Source organism: Onychostruthus taczanowskii, unplaced genomic scaffold (genome assembly GCF_017590055.1).
Source record: "Onychostruthus taczanowskii isolate IOZ18803 unplaced genomic scaffold, ASM1759005v1 scaffold9, whole genome shotgun sequence".
Lineage (NCBI taxonomy): Eukaryota > Metazoa > Chordata > Aves > Passeriformes > Passeridae > Onychostruthus > Onychostruthus taczanowskii.
This window is the reverse complement of record NW_024506993.1, coordinates 208,741-224,220: the sequence shown is the minus strand read 5'-3', so window position 1 is coordinate 224,220 and position 15,480 is coordinate 208,741. Positions and strand designations below refer to the sequence as shown.

Here is a 15,480-nt window from a genome sequence, read left to right as displayed (position 1 = left end):
ACATCTCATTACCTGAGAGACAAAATTTTTGTTAATACTTAGCAGAGAGTAGAGCAGTTTTGGTTTTGGTTTTTTATGCTTCAAGGTGCTATCTGATGAACAGAGATTATTATTGCATGTTATATATTAATTTGTAAAGAACACAGTTTCATTTTATGGTTGCACGTTAACTTTGACTTGCAAAGCATTGGAGCAAACTGGGTCTGAAGTCTGGAAGGACAAATGCCTCTGTGTGATCCTTCTGCACAGAACAGCCCTGTGCGAGAGCAAAGATTCTCCCTTTTTCGGGGATGTGTCTCTGGTGAAGTTTAACATGCACATCCCCTCCAAGTGTTTAATCTGAAGGGTTCCAGTAACTAAAAATCAGGTACAACACATAGCGTAACCATAAGCAAAACTCCTCCCTGAAGTTTATCCAATCAACAGTTCATACAATATTAAGTAATTCAAAGCAGTAAGATTCATGCTTCCTGCGAATATACTGCTTTGCCATTGCCATAGAGCATTTCTTGACACATTTCCTTATTTAAAGCCTTTGCAGTACAACATACACATAGTACCAGATAAGATCACACTTGTCACAAATATGCAGTACAGCTGCTTCAGACTCCTGCTTTGTTCAAGAGCAGCTTGTTTACTCCAAGTGCTGCAGGTGCTCCTGCACTAGCACCAACTAAATCTCTAAGATCGCAACAAGTGGCAAACACAGCTCGTAAAGCACAAGACACTGAGCAAGGGCAGTTCCTTCAGCCCAAGAACATGCCCTCCCCAGGGCGGCTGACACGTGGCACTGATGCCTTTGGAAACCTGGAAGAGAACAGCAAGCAATGAGACATCAGAGAGGAAGACACATTCAAGGGATGACAAGCACCTGTCAGGGTCAGGCAACAGGGCACTTGTCCAGAAATCCACAGGGAACACTGAATTAGGTAAATACTGAAATCACTATGCTGCTTTCAGTATTCCTGCAAAAACTAAGAATCCTCATTGAGAACTCCATTTAGAGATAGCCCTCAGTGCAGCATCTCCTCAACACACGGTAGAAAGCTGTTCAGGCTACCCTGACCTGGCCTGGAGAGCAAAGAACAAGGTATCCTGTGCTCACTATTACTCTCTCCAGCTCTCAAGAGGTGATGCAGTAGCCTGAAGTTAGGTGTGACAAGATGCAAAGCATGCAGATCTATCAACCTGGGAGGTGAAACATCTGTAACCCCCTGGGCTCTCCTGCTGCCCTGTACCACCACAGCCTGCACCTCTGCAACGCAGTAACAGGCATTTTTCTGGAGAGACACATTTGTTTGGAGAGACACATTTTTCTGGAGAGACAACGCAGTAACAGGCATTTTTCTGGAGAGACACCTGTGTGTCACTTCTATCATGAGGACTAATGAATGCAGCGATACAAAGTACACATATAGAAGGTATTATTTTCCTTTGGGAAAATCTGAGTTAATGAAAAAAATGCATCAGACACATGTGTTTCAAACACAAGAGGAATACTATTCAACCTTTCAACCACGTCTTCTGCAGACTGTAACAGACTCCAGGTAAACCATCAACTATGGCAAAAAACCGATTTGGATCCCAGGTTTCTTTCTTCCCCAAACACTGGACCACAGAGCAGGGGAGAGCTAACTGCAACAATTCAAAGAGAAATAGCTTCTATTTTGCGTTGCAGATCAGAGCATCAAAGACCTTACTGTCTCTCTTCGGTATTTAATAAATGGGGGAGGAGGGGAAGATACAGCTTACTGTTAACGCAGACTGAAAAAGGGCAGTGCTGAGCTACACAGCTCAATGAAACAGAAGAAAAATACTTCATCAGTTCTGAAGGTCACTGGGTCTATGGGAGGCAGCACACTTACTCTTTTTACCTCGAGAAGAATATGGTTCTGCAGTTTGTTTACTACTTCCTGAAAATACATTTTGTACAGCTCAAAACAGCAAAACAAGAGGTCACATTAAAAAAGCTACCAATGCAAATACTTCTCTCTGACACTGGGCTGCATCTGCATCTGCTGCATCTGCATCTCCCATCTCTTTCATCACTCACTGTATCATAGAAACCAAATCCCAAAACAACAAAACCAGAAAATCCCAAAAAGCAGCACCACATTTGATCTTGTTTATGGATTGCAACACTCACTCAGACAGGGGTCTTTTTGCACTTCTCAGCTTCAAAAGCAAAGAAAAGCTATATTAAAAAAAAAACAAAACAACCACTGAAAATCAACAGCAGTGCCCAGAGGAAAAATGGAGTGCTTCCAGGGCTGATGCACAAAACGAGGTCAAGTTCTACTGGAGACTTAAATAAAACAGCCAAACTTGACAGCTACAACTGCTCCCCTACAGCCTCCTCACCTTGGCGGGCTCGCAGAAGTCCCTTTCACAGCACACGCAGGTACAGCAGCACCACATGAACATCGCGGCGCAGCCATGGGCGCTGCCGGCGCCGGGCGCGGCCCCGCGGCCCCCGGCCGCCCGAGCGCCGCCGCCGGAGCAGCATGGCTGAGCGCCGGGCCGGGCTGAGCCCGCTCCGCGCCGGGGAGCGCCGCGCCAGGCTGCCAGCAGGGCCACGACACGGCACTTAAAGACACAGGGCTTCCCAGGCACTGTGCAACGCCTGACACTGTTTTTAAAACTGTGCTTTGAGCCAGAAAAATAGTTCAGGATAACGGATAACAGACAACCGAACCAAGAGCAGATGAATAGAGTCCAAGTGACACAGTTGTTCCTCAGCAACACAACAGCAGAGCTGGGAGCAAAGGCCAAGCAGAACTGACACCAGAGATTCAAAAATGCACAGCAGGATATAAATCCACCTATAAACTATAAGCTCTAATTATAACAGCGGTGAAATGCTATTTAATATTCACTAAACAAAATTTTCCCAATATTAGCGTGATCTCCTGTAAGGCTGAAGCTCTAATTTTGTCACAGAAGGACTCCAGTACACAACACAGCACAGCACTGTTACCACAGCTGACTCGGGGGCATGAAGAAACCTCAGCACCTCTCATCCCCTACCCTCAACTTAATATCCCAATGGCACGCCTGGATCAATAACCTCAGTGATATGAGGCCTCTTGCATAAGGCTTCCTGCTTAATCCCGTGGTGATTAGTAAGTTCCTGCACAGTTGCAAGACCACAGTCACAGATCCCAGGTCTTGATCCATACTAATCCCCAAACTGAAACCCACCAGACTGTTCCCATGCTTACTGCCCAGGACAGGGGCTGAAGACACCTGAACAATTCTGCTGGCATATACAAATTATAAACCCGTGTGTGATTATAAATGCTGCAATAGCCTAATCATATGAGGTACCATTTGGGCCAGAAGCACTTTAAGCTAATACATTATTTAACAGTTATCTTCTAATTTAAGATCCTAGACTTCAAAGTCACTGCACAGAGCTGGAGCTCCCCTCCCCTGTACACACCCATTGGAATAAAGCCAGTTTTGACTATATTTGCCTTTTGCAGATTTCCTCAGAGGATGCTCTGCACACGACTTGCTTTCTTTTTACTAGTCACAGGTTCTTGCCCCAGTTTTAATTGGTGTTTTCTTCTTTAATCGATAAAAAATTGCCTTCCCTTTTTCCACACCTGCTTCCAGAAGTACATGTTTCCATTAGCACATGGGGGGTGGGGTGTGGGGAAATGAGAGAGAGAGAAAGGTTAATTCATAAATCCCACAACCCATAACACTGATGCGAAGTGCAGCCATACTGATGGGACTTTTCATAACCAGTTCAGCACAAAACCACCACCGTGAGTCTGGAGGAAAGGCCATGGCAGGCTGAGACCATGCAGCTCACGACTGGGGTACCAACAAGGGCAGCCCACAGCCAGAGCAGCTATCACTTGGCAGATGTCCCCAGGGACCATTTTGGAGAGGGAATGGCTGCATGGATGGGCAGGTCACCCTTCAGGAGGTATCAACACCAAGGACATTTTCCAAGGGCGTTCTTGTGATCACCGCTGCATCAAGTTGACTCGCCCACAGTAATAAACGAAGGAAATCCAGCTGCTGCTTGCCAGATTGCTACTAGACCAGATCTGCATACATGGTTAAATGATCTCTAGTTAGAAATGGATTTATCAGTATTTACAACTTAGTCTGTCTCTAGGGGAGACTAAACAGTTTGTCTATTCTGGCTACTTATGTGATGATCCAAAAACTCTGCTAGTACTGGTTAAGCTCTACTTTCAAACATTGAATGGAGCTTTAAAGAATTACATCCAAAGGACCTGAAAAATTTCACTAAATTCTAGTCCTGCCTTCTTTTCTTTCCATTTCTCCAGGTACAGGAAAAACTGACAAGTCCAAGATAATTGCCTACACCTCAGTCTGGCACTAGCAGTTGAGGGCTCACCAGTGGTTGCTACTTCATGATCACTGGGATCTGCTTCCAGCCACAAGATAAAGCAAGGGGAAAACAAAGTTAAACTTCAGCAGACCTGAGACCTGCAGCATGGGCTTTAAACCCATGTTTGTTTTGTCCATAAACCATAGTCTTGTTTCTTTAAATAAGCAGTGAATTGGTTAATCTGTTAGAAATCAGCATATAGAACATGATCTTCCTTCTTCATGATACATAAAATTAAAAATAAAGACACTTAGCACACTATCCAACATGGGTCCAGTTCAGCAGAAACCACAATCAGGGCAAAACGCCCAGTCTGCATAAAGGATTAAGTTTATCAATAAAGCAACCTAAAAACTGCAGAGTGATGAAATGGAACATTTCCAAGAAGACTTGGTTTGTCATTTCTCCATACTGCTGGCATGAACATCACCACAGTGTTTAATATCTGAGTCTAACTGACACACAATACACACACTCCCCCAAAAACACATTTCTTTTAGTCTTAAAGCTGTGTTTTCTCCAATGACAACCTGGAAAGGTACACAGCTGTGTACAGCTGTGAAATTGCTTTAATTTTCTTCTAACAGAATTTAACTGGCCAGTTTTTAGCTTTGCTTCACATCTGTAAATCAAATTGATTACTTTCGGTTATCATGTAAAGCTTTCCGAGCTACCAAACTTCACCTTCTCACATTTTCCTTTTATTAAAGTATTAGAAAAAAAAAATCACAAAAAACCAGCCACAGTTCAAACCCACTAAAAACATCTTCTCACTCTTCAGCAACTGTCTTGGCAGTTAGGTTTTGCCATTCAGTGACTGAACTTCATTCAAGTGTCAACACAAGCCCACGCTGACACGCGGAGCGGGCTGTGCGTCAATCACCGTACCTGCAAATGTGAGCCGTCCTGGTCACCACGCTGCAAGGACGATTGAAGCTTTTGTTTCTACCTTGCAATAAGCCCAAAGTGTGCAGCAAGACCAGGACATGATGTGTTACTGCAGTTTAGCTGACACAGGCTTGTTTGTTAATTCAATAATGTACCTGAGGCCTTACGCTCACTACAATGGCTTGGAAACATTGAACAGCTCTCCTCTCAGCATAAAAGTGAAACCTTCTTCCCTTTAACTCATATTTCCTTCAACTGCTGGAATATGACGAGCAGAAAATCTGATCCTTTCTGGCTTTGTTGGAGAGGTATTAAAGTCCCAGATACTTGTAGCTACGATGACAACACAAGAAAGCTAAATTTTTAAAACCAAAGTATTAGTCATTGAAATAGAGTACATACCATAAACCACCTGAAACCAGATTGACTGAATTTTTTTTTTCCTTTTAAACAGATCAGTCAACACGTATCCATCCAGTCATCTTAGCCTGACACTGATAATGTCCCCTATAAAAATATAAGAACCCTTCCTCGAAAGCAGCAAAAAAACCAAAAAGCTTATGGTTTACCTTCTACTCCCAGCTCACCTTTGAATTCTGCCAGTGGCTCCACACACTGGGCTGGCTGCTTTGCAGAGCTCCACAAAAGGCTCCCAAATAAAAAGAAAATAGTTTGAATGTTTTTAGTATTTTCACATTCCATTGTCCCAACAATGCAGCTCTGTCCTCCGGGAAGGAGCGTGCTCAGGCTGAACACAGAGTGTTATTTTTACATCCCATCCCCACGGAGCAGCCCGGACGCATGGCACTGCCCCGGCTCTGCCCACCCCTGCTGCAGCCTGGGACAGGGCCAGCCCAGCAGGGCCAGACCCGCACCCAGCACAGCCTGCACCCGGCAGAGCCAACGCACAGGCGGCAGGAGCGCGAAATCGCGGAGCTCAAACCAGCAGCAATCCCAGCAGGGACTGGATTTCCTCTGCACCAAGGGGAGGGAGCTCCTGGGGGGTTCACCACTGTTTTCTTCATGAAACACCCGATTTTAGTTGACCAAAATACTTCCACTGAAATATGCAGGTAGACTTTCAAAGACCAGCATGTTTCTCTCCTGAAAAACAGAGTTTCCTAGAATTGTCTTACTGTCCTGATAAAATGCAGCCTCTGTATGCTAAAGAGGTCTTAAACACTACTAAAACTTATCTCAGCCATGCTTCTTCTGCTGTTCGTATTCCCTGTTGTTCACTGAATCTGTACATGGCACTTTCTGACAGATTACCCACATTCTGTGCTGTTTGGGACAAATTCCAGAAGACTTTGCAGAGGATTCCCATGAGGAAGCCAGACCTCAAAGCTCTCTGGAAGAAATCACCATAACTGGAGAAGCATTAACCATACTCCTGAAATGGACTTCTGGTATTACAAACCTTTTCTAATCACTAAACCATTCAAACCACAGATTATTTGCGTTTATGGGGAGTCTCCCAATGAGCAATTTCTACTGCCACATCCAGAACAGATCAAGCATTTAAAACAAAACCAACATCTCAGCGGTGCAAGTGGGTTTCCTTATTTTAATGCTGAGCACAAGCTGGGCCACAAACATTGCTTGCTGTGGAGCAGAAAAACAGCAGCAGAAAAAACCTAAATCATTCAGATGAGAGGATGGACAGGAGACACTCGATTTCATTCCCTCAGTGTTACAACACACAGCACCTTGCTGACCAATTTTTTTTATAAGCAAACTCCAGCAGCATCAGCAACAGCAAACAGACATGTAGAGCCTGGATGTTCAGAGGTGACTCGGGGCTCTGCCCAGCAAACCAGCCACATCCACAACCCCAGTACAGCTGACATCCAAGAAAGGAGAAAGCCGCAGGACATACGGTTCCAGAGGCAGGCAGCGAGTTCTCCATGCTGAGTGTGTGGCGAGAGCAGCACGCAGTGTCAACCCCAGCACCCCTCCACCGGCCAAACACACTGTACGACAGCACGATGCTGGCTGAGCCCAGACTCAGCCCTGCCGGGCCAAGCTCTGCCTGTACAAAGCAGGACCTTGTAACACGACGCTGTAGTGCCCTGGGTGTCTTGGCAGGAGCCCCAGACGCGTGTTCGAAAAAGCAACTGCAACCCTGAACAAGCGAGGCATGAACGCGCTGCAAGCACAGCCACCGAGGCTGCTAAAAATATTTCATCCCTCCCCCTGTCAGGAACACATCTCAAGTGAGAGTCTAGTTTTCTGAAGAATAACAAAACCAGCCTCACCAGCAGGAGAGGCACATCATCTTCCCAGATCCAAGCAGCCAGGGCCCACGGGAATGAGCCTGGCAGCAGCAGGGCAAGCCAAGCTCCTTGGCCTCTGCTGGAGCATGCAGTCCCAGGAAACGCAGCCCCATCCAGCTGTCAGCATGAACCTGATCACGGCCCCACGAGCACTTCTGCAGCATGGGCAGGTAATGGGCATCCCAAAAACCCACACAGACATAGGGCAACAGCAGCAAAGCACCACACAGAGATTGCACAGTACCTAGTGCAGGCACTTCCTTAGTTAAAAGCAGAACAGCATTAAAGTTTATCCCTTCTATTACCCTGTTTCCACCAATATATACATTTAACCTGGATTCTGAAAGGATACAATTTCAATATTTATCGGTTAAACAATAAACATTTGTCTGACTGAATTTCAGCAGCTCTCCAGTGACACCTGCAGCAAGGTCTACTCTCTGCATTTCTGCGCAGTAGCAGCAAGTTCCATATTTCCCAAATTTTATCAATATAACATGAAACCTAGCACAGTCCTGACTTCCAAATATCTAACAAAATAATTAAGTCTAAGCTCATGTAAAAGGATCCTCTTTGAATCTTCACAGTTCTCCTGCCTACATCAATACAGAAGGATGATAAACCCACTGGCACAGGCTGTCAGTGAACTGATGAAGTTGACCTACTGTCCCTCCCAGTTATCCACAGTTCTTCCCACACAATGAATGAAGGCATTCTCATGGTATTTTACATAAGAAAACTCTTGAAGACTATGTAGAAATTAAGTAGTTAGTGAAGAACAAGAAAAGATCAACATATCTCAATTGTTTTGAGAACATATGTAACAGAAGAGCAAGTGCCCCTCCAAAGCAGACTACATGGGAAGGATTTCCCTTTAATGCAGATGTTTATAATTTGTTCAGTGTGAAAAACAGATGAAGAACAGCTGATGAGCTCTGAAACCAAAAAACCTGCAGCAACCAGCTTTCTGGTTTCGACAGCCAACCACACCACAGGAATTTGCTTGGAGAAACCTGTAGCACTGAGGCCACAGAATTCTGTGGTGCCCAAGTCCTGCCAGTATTCCACATGGCGTTGTAGGGGAACACCTATCCAGGGATTCCTCATCTGGGTCTGGAAAAACAGGAGATTCAGCCACACTACGTGCACTGTGACTGAACTTCAGTGGCCAAGGAAAACTCCTTGCCCGGCAGTTTGCAACCCGATTATTTAAATCTATAACAATTATTTAAATCTATAACAATCTATAACCTTTGCAGAGTCTTCAGCTTTTTGCTCTCTTCTGACATGAAAAGCAGTATTTTCTTCTTCCTCTACTTTTCACACAAGCTATTAAAATCCTGTATTCTTTCTGGGGGGCAAAAAGAAACTTTAGTCCCACTCCAATACATCAGTTCCAGACACTGATGACCTTTGGGCAGCAGTTCTGCACCAGTATTTGCAGTTCAGGCTCCAGTGAAACACCACCTCCCCATCAACCTGAAGCTCTTCATTTCCTCTGCTCCTGTTGCCAATGGCAGCAGGCTGAAATTATTTCTTTCTGATGATAGAAATATTTCTTTCCCCTGTAAGCTTTTGTCCACTACCAACAGGATCCTGGGAGCTCTCACACCACAGTGTAGGCAGTGGGTCTCAGTGCGCTTCCGAGGCAGACATGCCTGAACAAGCACAAACTGTGCCTGCACAAAGACCATCCTGTGCTAACTGAAGCACTCCAACGTTTCTTTTTCTTTGGGAGAAGTTAGTGATCCTAGAATGGAGACCTTTACAAGTTACAGATTTTCCGGACATGACTTCAGTGTTCACAGGCTTCCAAGAGTTAAGAAAAACCACAAAATGTGAAGATAACACAGAGAAAATATTTTTCTGCAGTTGAACATCTACCAAGGGCACTCCAGGAAAAAAACTCAACAAAAACCCTCTTGTAGCAAAACTTCAGTTTGCATTCTGGCAATCTTGGATTCCGTTCTTGCTAAGTGTGTGCTCTTTGAATGCCCTATCACAAAGCTCAAACAACAGCAATTAGAATATGCTGCTGAAATATTTTATTACTTATATTTCAAATCCAAATACAATTTTCTATTTCATGCATACCAAAACTTTCACAGCAAATCTTTGAAGGACAAGAACCTTGTTTCCTTAGCAATTCTTCCTGTCTATTTTAAATTGTATCAAATCTGAGAACTCAAGAAAGGAATGTTTTCTATGCTGAACTCCCTATTCAAATACCAGTTGATCTCAGGGAGATCCAAACCATATCTCAAGTTAGGAAAAAACCAAAACAAACAAACAAAACCAACAACAACAAAACCAACCAACCAAACACCCAAAACCAAAAAGCCATCTTGCTCCTTTACTTTTCCTGTCCATAGGAATAGATTGCTGTAAGGTGAGCAAGTCAGCTCCCTCCACTTTGGGAACACTGAGCAAATATGACTGAAAGAACAGGCAAATCCCAACTTTTGAAAAAGGGGATGCATGATAACTTAGGAAAACATCCTCAAATACAATTTGTCTCCATTATTCTCCTTCCATAAACACAGCTAAAACATCTGAACAAATTCAAGTTGCGCAACAGCTGGATACATTTCTGTACTATCACCCCAACAGTGAGGGATTTCTCCAAATGCAACATATCAGCAACTGCACTTCTTGAGATCTTAGGTGACTAACTGCAGGGCCTCCAAGGACCTGCAAACAGTGCAAGATACAGAGCAGTTTGAACCAATAGACTCTGAAAACACCAAATTTGGCCAGGGAAAACTGGTTATAAGATGCAAACATTTCATAAATTAAGATACAGTTAAATGCTTACACAGCCCTCTTCAAAATAGTATTTTAACACTGGATAGCCATTATGTAAATAAGAGAAAGGCATTAACTTCATTCATAGGAGGAAGACGGAGAGTGGGAAAACTGAAATGATTTGATAGAAGCCATGCAGTGCAAACAGCCCCGTGGAAAAGCAGATCTTGGAGATTAAAGCCTGGATCATGAGGCTGTATTTCTCCTTCCTGCATGAAGTCCTACTTTTTCTTTGCTCAAGTTTTATAAGCACTGGTGGCAGCAATTTTCAGTTTGCAGCTCTCAAATCTGCACAGCCCCATTCTATTTGAAGCCTCCACCATTAAATGTGGTTAGAAATTGCAGTTTTGACCTTGCAGCTGCATAAGACAGGAATGCCACATAATAATGTCCAATTTCACACAAGAAGTGGACAGGGTGGACACACCCTGGGAGCAGGTGCTCCAGGTCCTACAAAAGGATTTGCCAACTCTGAAGTGTAAGTCACCATCTATAAAAAAACCAAGGTTTTCACACAAGAAATACTAATAAAGTTCTGGTTTATTTTTACACAGTCTGGCAGTTATTGCATTTCAGCTGATAAAGGTATCAGCAGAATCATACACATTTTCTATGCCTTCCTTACAGCAGACAAAAGGTGGTTTTTAGCACCATTTGCCTCTCTTCCACCAAGGACTCCAACATACAGGGACTTCCCAGTCCCATCTAAAGCACGGTGAGCAGACAGGGAGATGCAGTTCTCATCCTATATCCAAACTGAGATAACATAATCCCTTCCAATTGTTCACACAACTACGCTTTTTGTTTTGGTAAACACAAACCAAGCTCTCATTTTCTCCTTCAGTTCACCGTGCTATAAGAGCTGTGCAACTTTTACAATTAAAACAGACAAGTCAAGAATATGTCAGTGCCAGACAATTGTGTAAAGTAGGTTTGACACAATCAGAGCTAATGCAGTGCAAGACACAATTGTGTCAGACAACACAAAAATGGACAGAGCCAGAAAAACAAATTGAAAATAGTTCTCCTATAGTAAAAAAATCAGTGAAAACATTTTTACAAATCACCCTGCCCACCCAGAAAAACAAGGATTAAAATGGAGTTATCCAAATGAGTTCATTTAAAACTATTTTGGCTGCCCTACATAAATAAAGCTTAGATACAAAGTTCATTACTAACTAGATCAAGTCTCTTTTGAGGGGAAGAATAAACTCCAGAGTGTCTGTGGAGACTTCTGCTTGCAGACACAGCTTGACACGTAAAAAGTCAAACCCTCAAAAGATGCAAGTTTAACTTTTCCCTGAAATGGCATCAGTTTCTTTAAGATGAGGAGGTAGTAAAAAATTTACAAATTAATTAGAAAGATACCATTATTGCAAAGCTGTGGCTTTTCCCAAGACAGCTTGCAGGATGTGAATTCTGACCCATTTTAAATGCTGACGACAGCATTATAGAATTCTGATGACTGCGTTTTGAAACCTTTACAAATACACACAAGGGGGTGGGGAGGACAGAGAAGAACAGCTTAAATGTAAAGTGAAAGTTCAGCTTGGCTTCTAAGAGTCCAATACTGTAACTCTTACATCCACAGCCAAGTCTGCTCACTGGGAATGGTGTACAAACGGTGTACAAACAGGGCTGTGCTGGCAGCCCTAGAACAGTTCGTACCTGCAGTGTCCTACACAGACTCACTTTTATTCATGGATGGATTTTTCCAAATGTTTTTCCAACTACATGCATTGGATTCAGTGACAATCTACAATCTACTTGGATTGACTATTCTCACTCTTAAGGCAGCTTCTTAAAACGAATTCGAAAACTTTCAATTAATGCACAGCAAAACCTGTACATGGCAGCTCCTTTGTTCTGAAGCTCCGTGCTGCCAGTGAGGGCTACTGAGCCTGCACAGGGCAGGGCACGCTCCCCCGTCCCCGCAGGTGTGTCACTGGGACGGCTCACACCGCTAAGGACCTTCTGCCCAGGACAAAGCACACGCGTGAGCGCTCTCACAGGCACCTCGCGGGCACACCCGTCAGCCCCGCTGTCCCCTCCCGCGCACCCCAGCCCGGCGTGGAGCCTGCGCTGAGTCCCATAACCGGCACCGCTGCGGTATCGGCGGACCCCCGCCCGCCCGAGCCTTTGTGTCCGTGCCGGCGCGAACAAAGGGGCTCCTCGCACGGGCGCGGCTCTGCGGGACCCGCGGCTCGCACCCACCTTCGAGAGCTGCCTGCGCAGGCTGAAGCGCTGCACCATGGTCCGCCGCGGGGCCGGGCGGCGCGGGGCCGGCCCTGCGGGGCTCCGGCGAGCGCTGCGCCCGCCCCGGGGCCCGCTGAAGGGCGAGCCCGTCCCAGCGCTCCGGCCGAGCGGACCCCGCGCAGCTCCCGCTGCCTTGGCACACTGTGGCACGGGAGTTCAACTCTGCCCCCGGAATCAGCACACAAGACCCCGCTGCAATCACTAGAAAATAATTCAATTAAGTATTTCTCCTTCCCCGCCATCAATATGCAATAGAGATGTGTGATAAAACAGGTACACTTGGAGTTCTTCAAACGCCGTGACAAGAGTGGCTTTGGGATCCTGAAAGCGTTCTTCCTCGCTCACAGCACTGGTGAGTGATGGACACAGTACCATCTTGCAGAACAGGGATTGCAGGGCTCTAACCTCACTTGGCAGCAATGTTCCGGGGCCGCAGGAGTCCTGCAGCCAGGACACACACAGTGCCAGCCTGGGCTGTGCAGAGGGGGCCGCCCTCAACGCATAGGCTCAGGCAGCTGCCAGGATGTTCATACACGAAGGAGGAAAACCCCAAACACAATGAGGAGCTAAAAAACTCTGGAAACAAGTCTATTTCTGAAGTAGTCCTGTCTCACCATTTTAGTTTTGGACTTCTTAGGCTTTTATTTCCAACTCATTTTGTAATTGCCTCCTGCATGCAATAGGAAAGGCTTCCTTTTTGCACTACACTGAAATGGCCGTGGCTTGATCACTCCAGTACATGGCCTTACCTACATAGAAAAATAGTTTCTCAGTAACTATCAGCAAAACTACTGGAAAAGGAACAGCTCCCATGCCAGAGCATGCTCCTGATGAGTCGTGACTCTGTATCAGTGCTGGATTATCCAGGACTGTGCTGCTCACTAGCACTGTCCTCAGACCTCAGCTCCACTGGGTACCAAGTAGTGGCACAGTGGCTAAAGGGACCGTTGTGGCTTCAGCCAGGACAAATCTGGGGCTCCAGACAGCACCATATGCAGGGTAATGGTGTGTACCTGGCTGTTAGGAGTCAGCTGTGCACTGACTCCATACAAAATCCTTCCCAATGGCAGGTAATAGGTAAGTACAGATTACGGCCATGCATGATTGCATAGTCTTGTAGAAAAAGGAAGGTGTCTTAGCCCAGAATATTTACCTTGTTAAGAAAAATGTTTCTAGCCTATTTTTAAGGTCGTCAGGTGATCTGGACACTAGAGATAGAAGAGACATTTGCAGTTGGGCCATGGAAGGCTGTGAGAACAGTCAGTGCAGTTCTTTAAATAGATGTTGAAGGGAAAGTTATATGAAGATTAAACAGAGGTGTTTATTTTATAACTGTCAACCAAAAGTAATATCAATAGATGCATTCTTCAGTACCAAAATCCCAGCTGTAAAATGAGAGCAGGATTCAGTAGCATTCTTCCCAGCCAGGGTTAACTCAGGGATATTGAACGCAGACACGTTCTGTACAGGGAAAGTATTCCCTGACAGAACTTGGACTCCTTTTCAAAATGCTCTTCTTTTTTTTAAATATACAGAAAGTACATTACCCAGTTACTAGGCCTCAGTTTTGTGCTGACCATGGAGAGCTGACAGCACAGAAAACTAAAAGGACTGGGACACTAGAAGCACCACCTTGTACTGGCAGAGGAGATACCAGATGCTATGGGGATTTTGCATCTAGCAGCTGCATCCTCCTCCTCCCTGAACTGGGTCAGTACTTCTTGTTCTGCAGTTTGGCTATATTCAGAAGCCTCAGGCACACCGTTCAATTCCTACTGCAGAAAATCCATACCACCACCTTGAACAGCTGTGCGCCAGGGAAAGCTCACATGCCCATTCTGCAGAGACCAACAGGGCAAGTGTGTGTGAGATGAGAACGACAGTGTAAGAGTGAGTGAGATGGCATGGGAGTGTGAGAGAGTGTGACTGTGCACATACGCAGTGAGTCAGTGATGCAGTGTGGGAGCCACCACAGCACTGGAGTAAAGCACTGGAGCCTGGACAGCCAGCTGCTCACCTTATCTGCTGCACCCAAACCTCCCTGCTTCCATGCTGCCTGACAGCAGATACCAGTGGCTCTGGGTAATCAGCCTCTCACCCGCTGGGCTTGGTGCCCAAGGTCCTGAGGACTACCCACTGTCCTGCACCTGGGACTCAGGGTGCCTCAGTTCCTCCGCAGACACTCAGCTCTCCCTTCCCCAACAGGCTCCTGTGGCTCAGAGTCTGGGTCACAGAGATACAGATAAGGAATGGAGCCAGCTTGGCTGGGATATAATCCACATCAGACCGAGATGGGACGGCCAGATTAGCAAAATTGATGGTAGCAAAATTCTCCTTTGTCTCTGGAGCCAAGGCCTCACATTCAGCATTTCCAAACTGATGCTTATGATGTTCACAGTTAATTAATGGCTCCTGTTCTGAACACATGCCTTAGTCCCCTGTTGCTGGGCTATTGTAACTTTTTTCCCTAATATTACCTTCCTACAGCAGTTAATTCCTATTCAATAGCTTAATTGGTGAATTATTCTGTTTTTATTCAGGAACATGATGAAAAAGCAGGGAGAAAAAGCAAGATTTCAGTAAAAGGCACCAAATTTTATTTTCAAATTTAAAATGAACTAGTGCCTCTGCCCGATACCCTTTCATGAGAACACAAAACATAATTAGAATTAATCTTTGGTGCAAAATATCTTGTAAATAATTTTCTTTTTAAAAATGCTCAGTAAAGAAGAGAATTATTTATTTTAATATCCCTCTCATGGAGATCTTCTACAGCTTTTTACTTGTATATCAAATACACAGTATTTAGCGGTTTTTAAAATTTATCTTTTAGAACCATATAAAGCTAGGAGAAATACGTATGTATGAATGTTACATCAATGC

General features: G+C 44.9%; 1 protein-coding gene across 10 annotated transcripts in view; it reads right to left on the bottom strand.

Annotated features, from left to right (window-relative positions):
* The window catches only part of TMCC1 (transmembrane and coiled-coil domain family 1), a 57,977-nt gene that overhangs the window by 17,529 nt on the left and 24,968 nt on the right, over window positions 1-15,480 (bottom strand). Inside the window, exon 1 of one of the 10 annotated variants that reach the window (XM_041425982.1) lies at window positions 12,556-12,623. The exons of 7 other annotated variants lie outside the window; for them this stretch is intronic. In XM_041425982.1, the coding sequence (XP_041281916.1) occupies window positions 12,556-12,594 (39 nt within the window). In that variant the 5' untranslated portion in view covers window positions 12,595-12,623. Of the gene's footprint in view, window positions 1-2,361; window positions 2,507-7,139; window positions 7,267-12,555; window positions 12,624-15,480 lie in introns of those variants that run through there. 2 more of the 10 variants (XM_041425983.1, XM_041425981.1) reach the window with 2 other exon arrangements.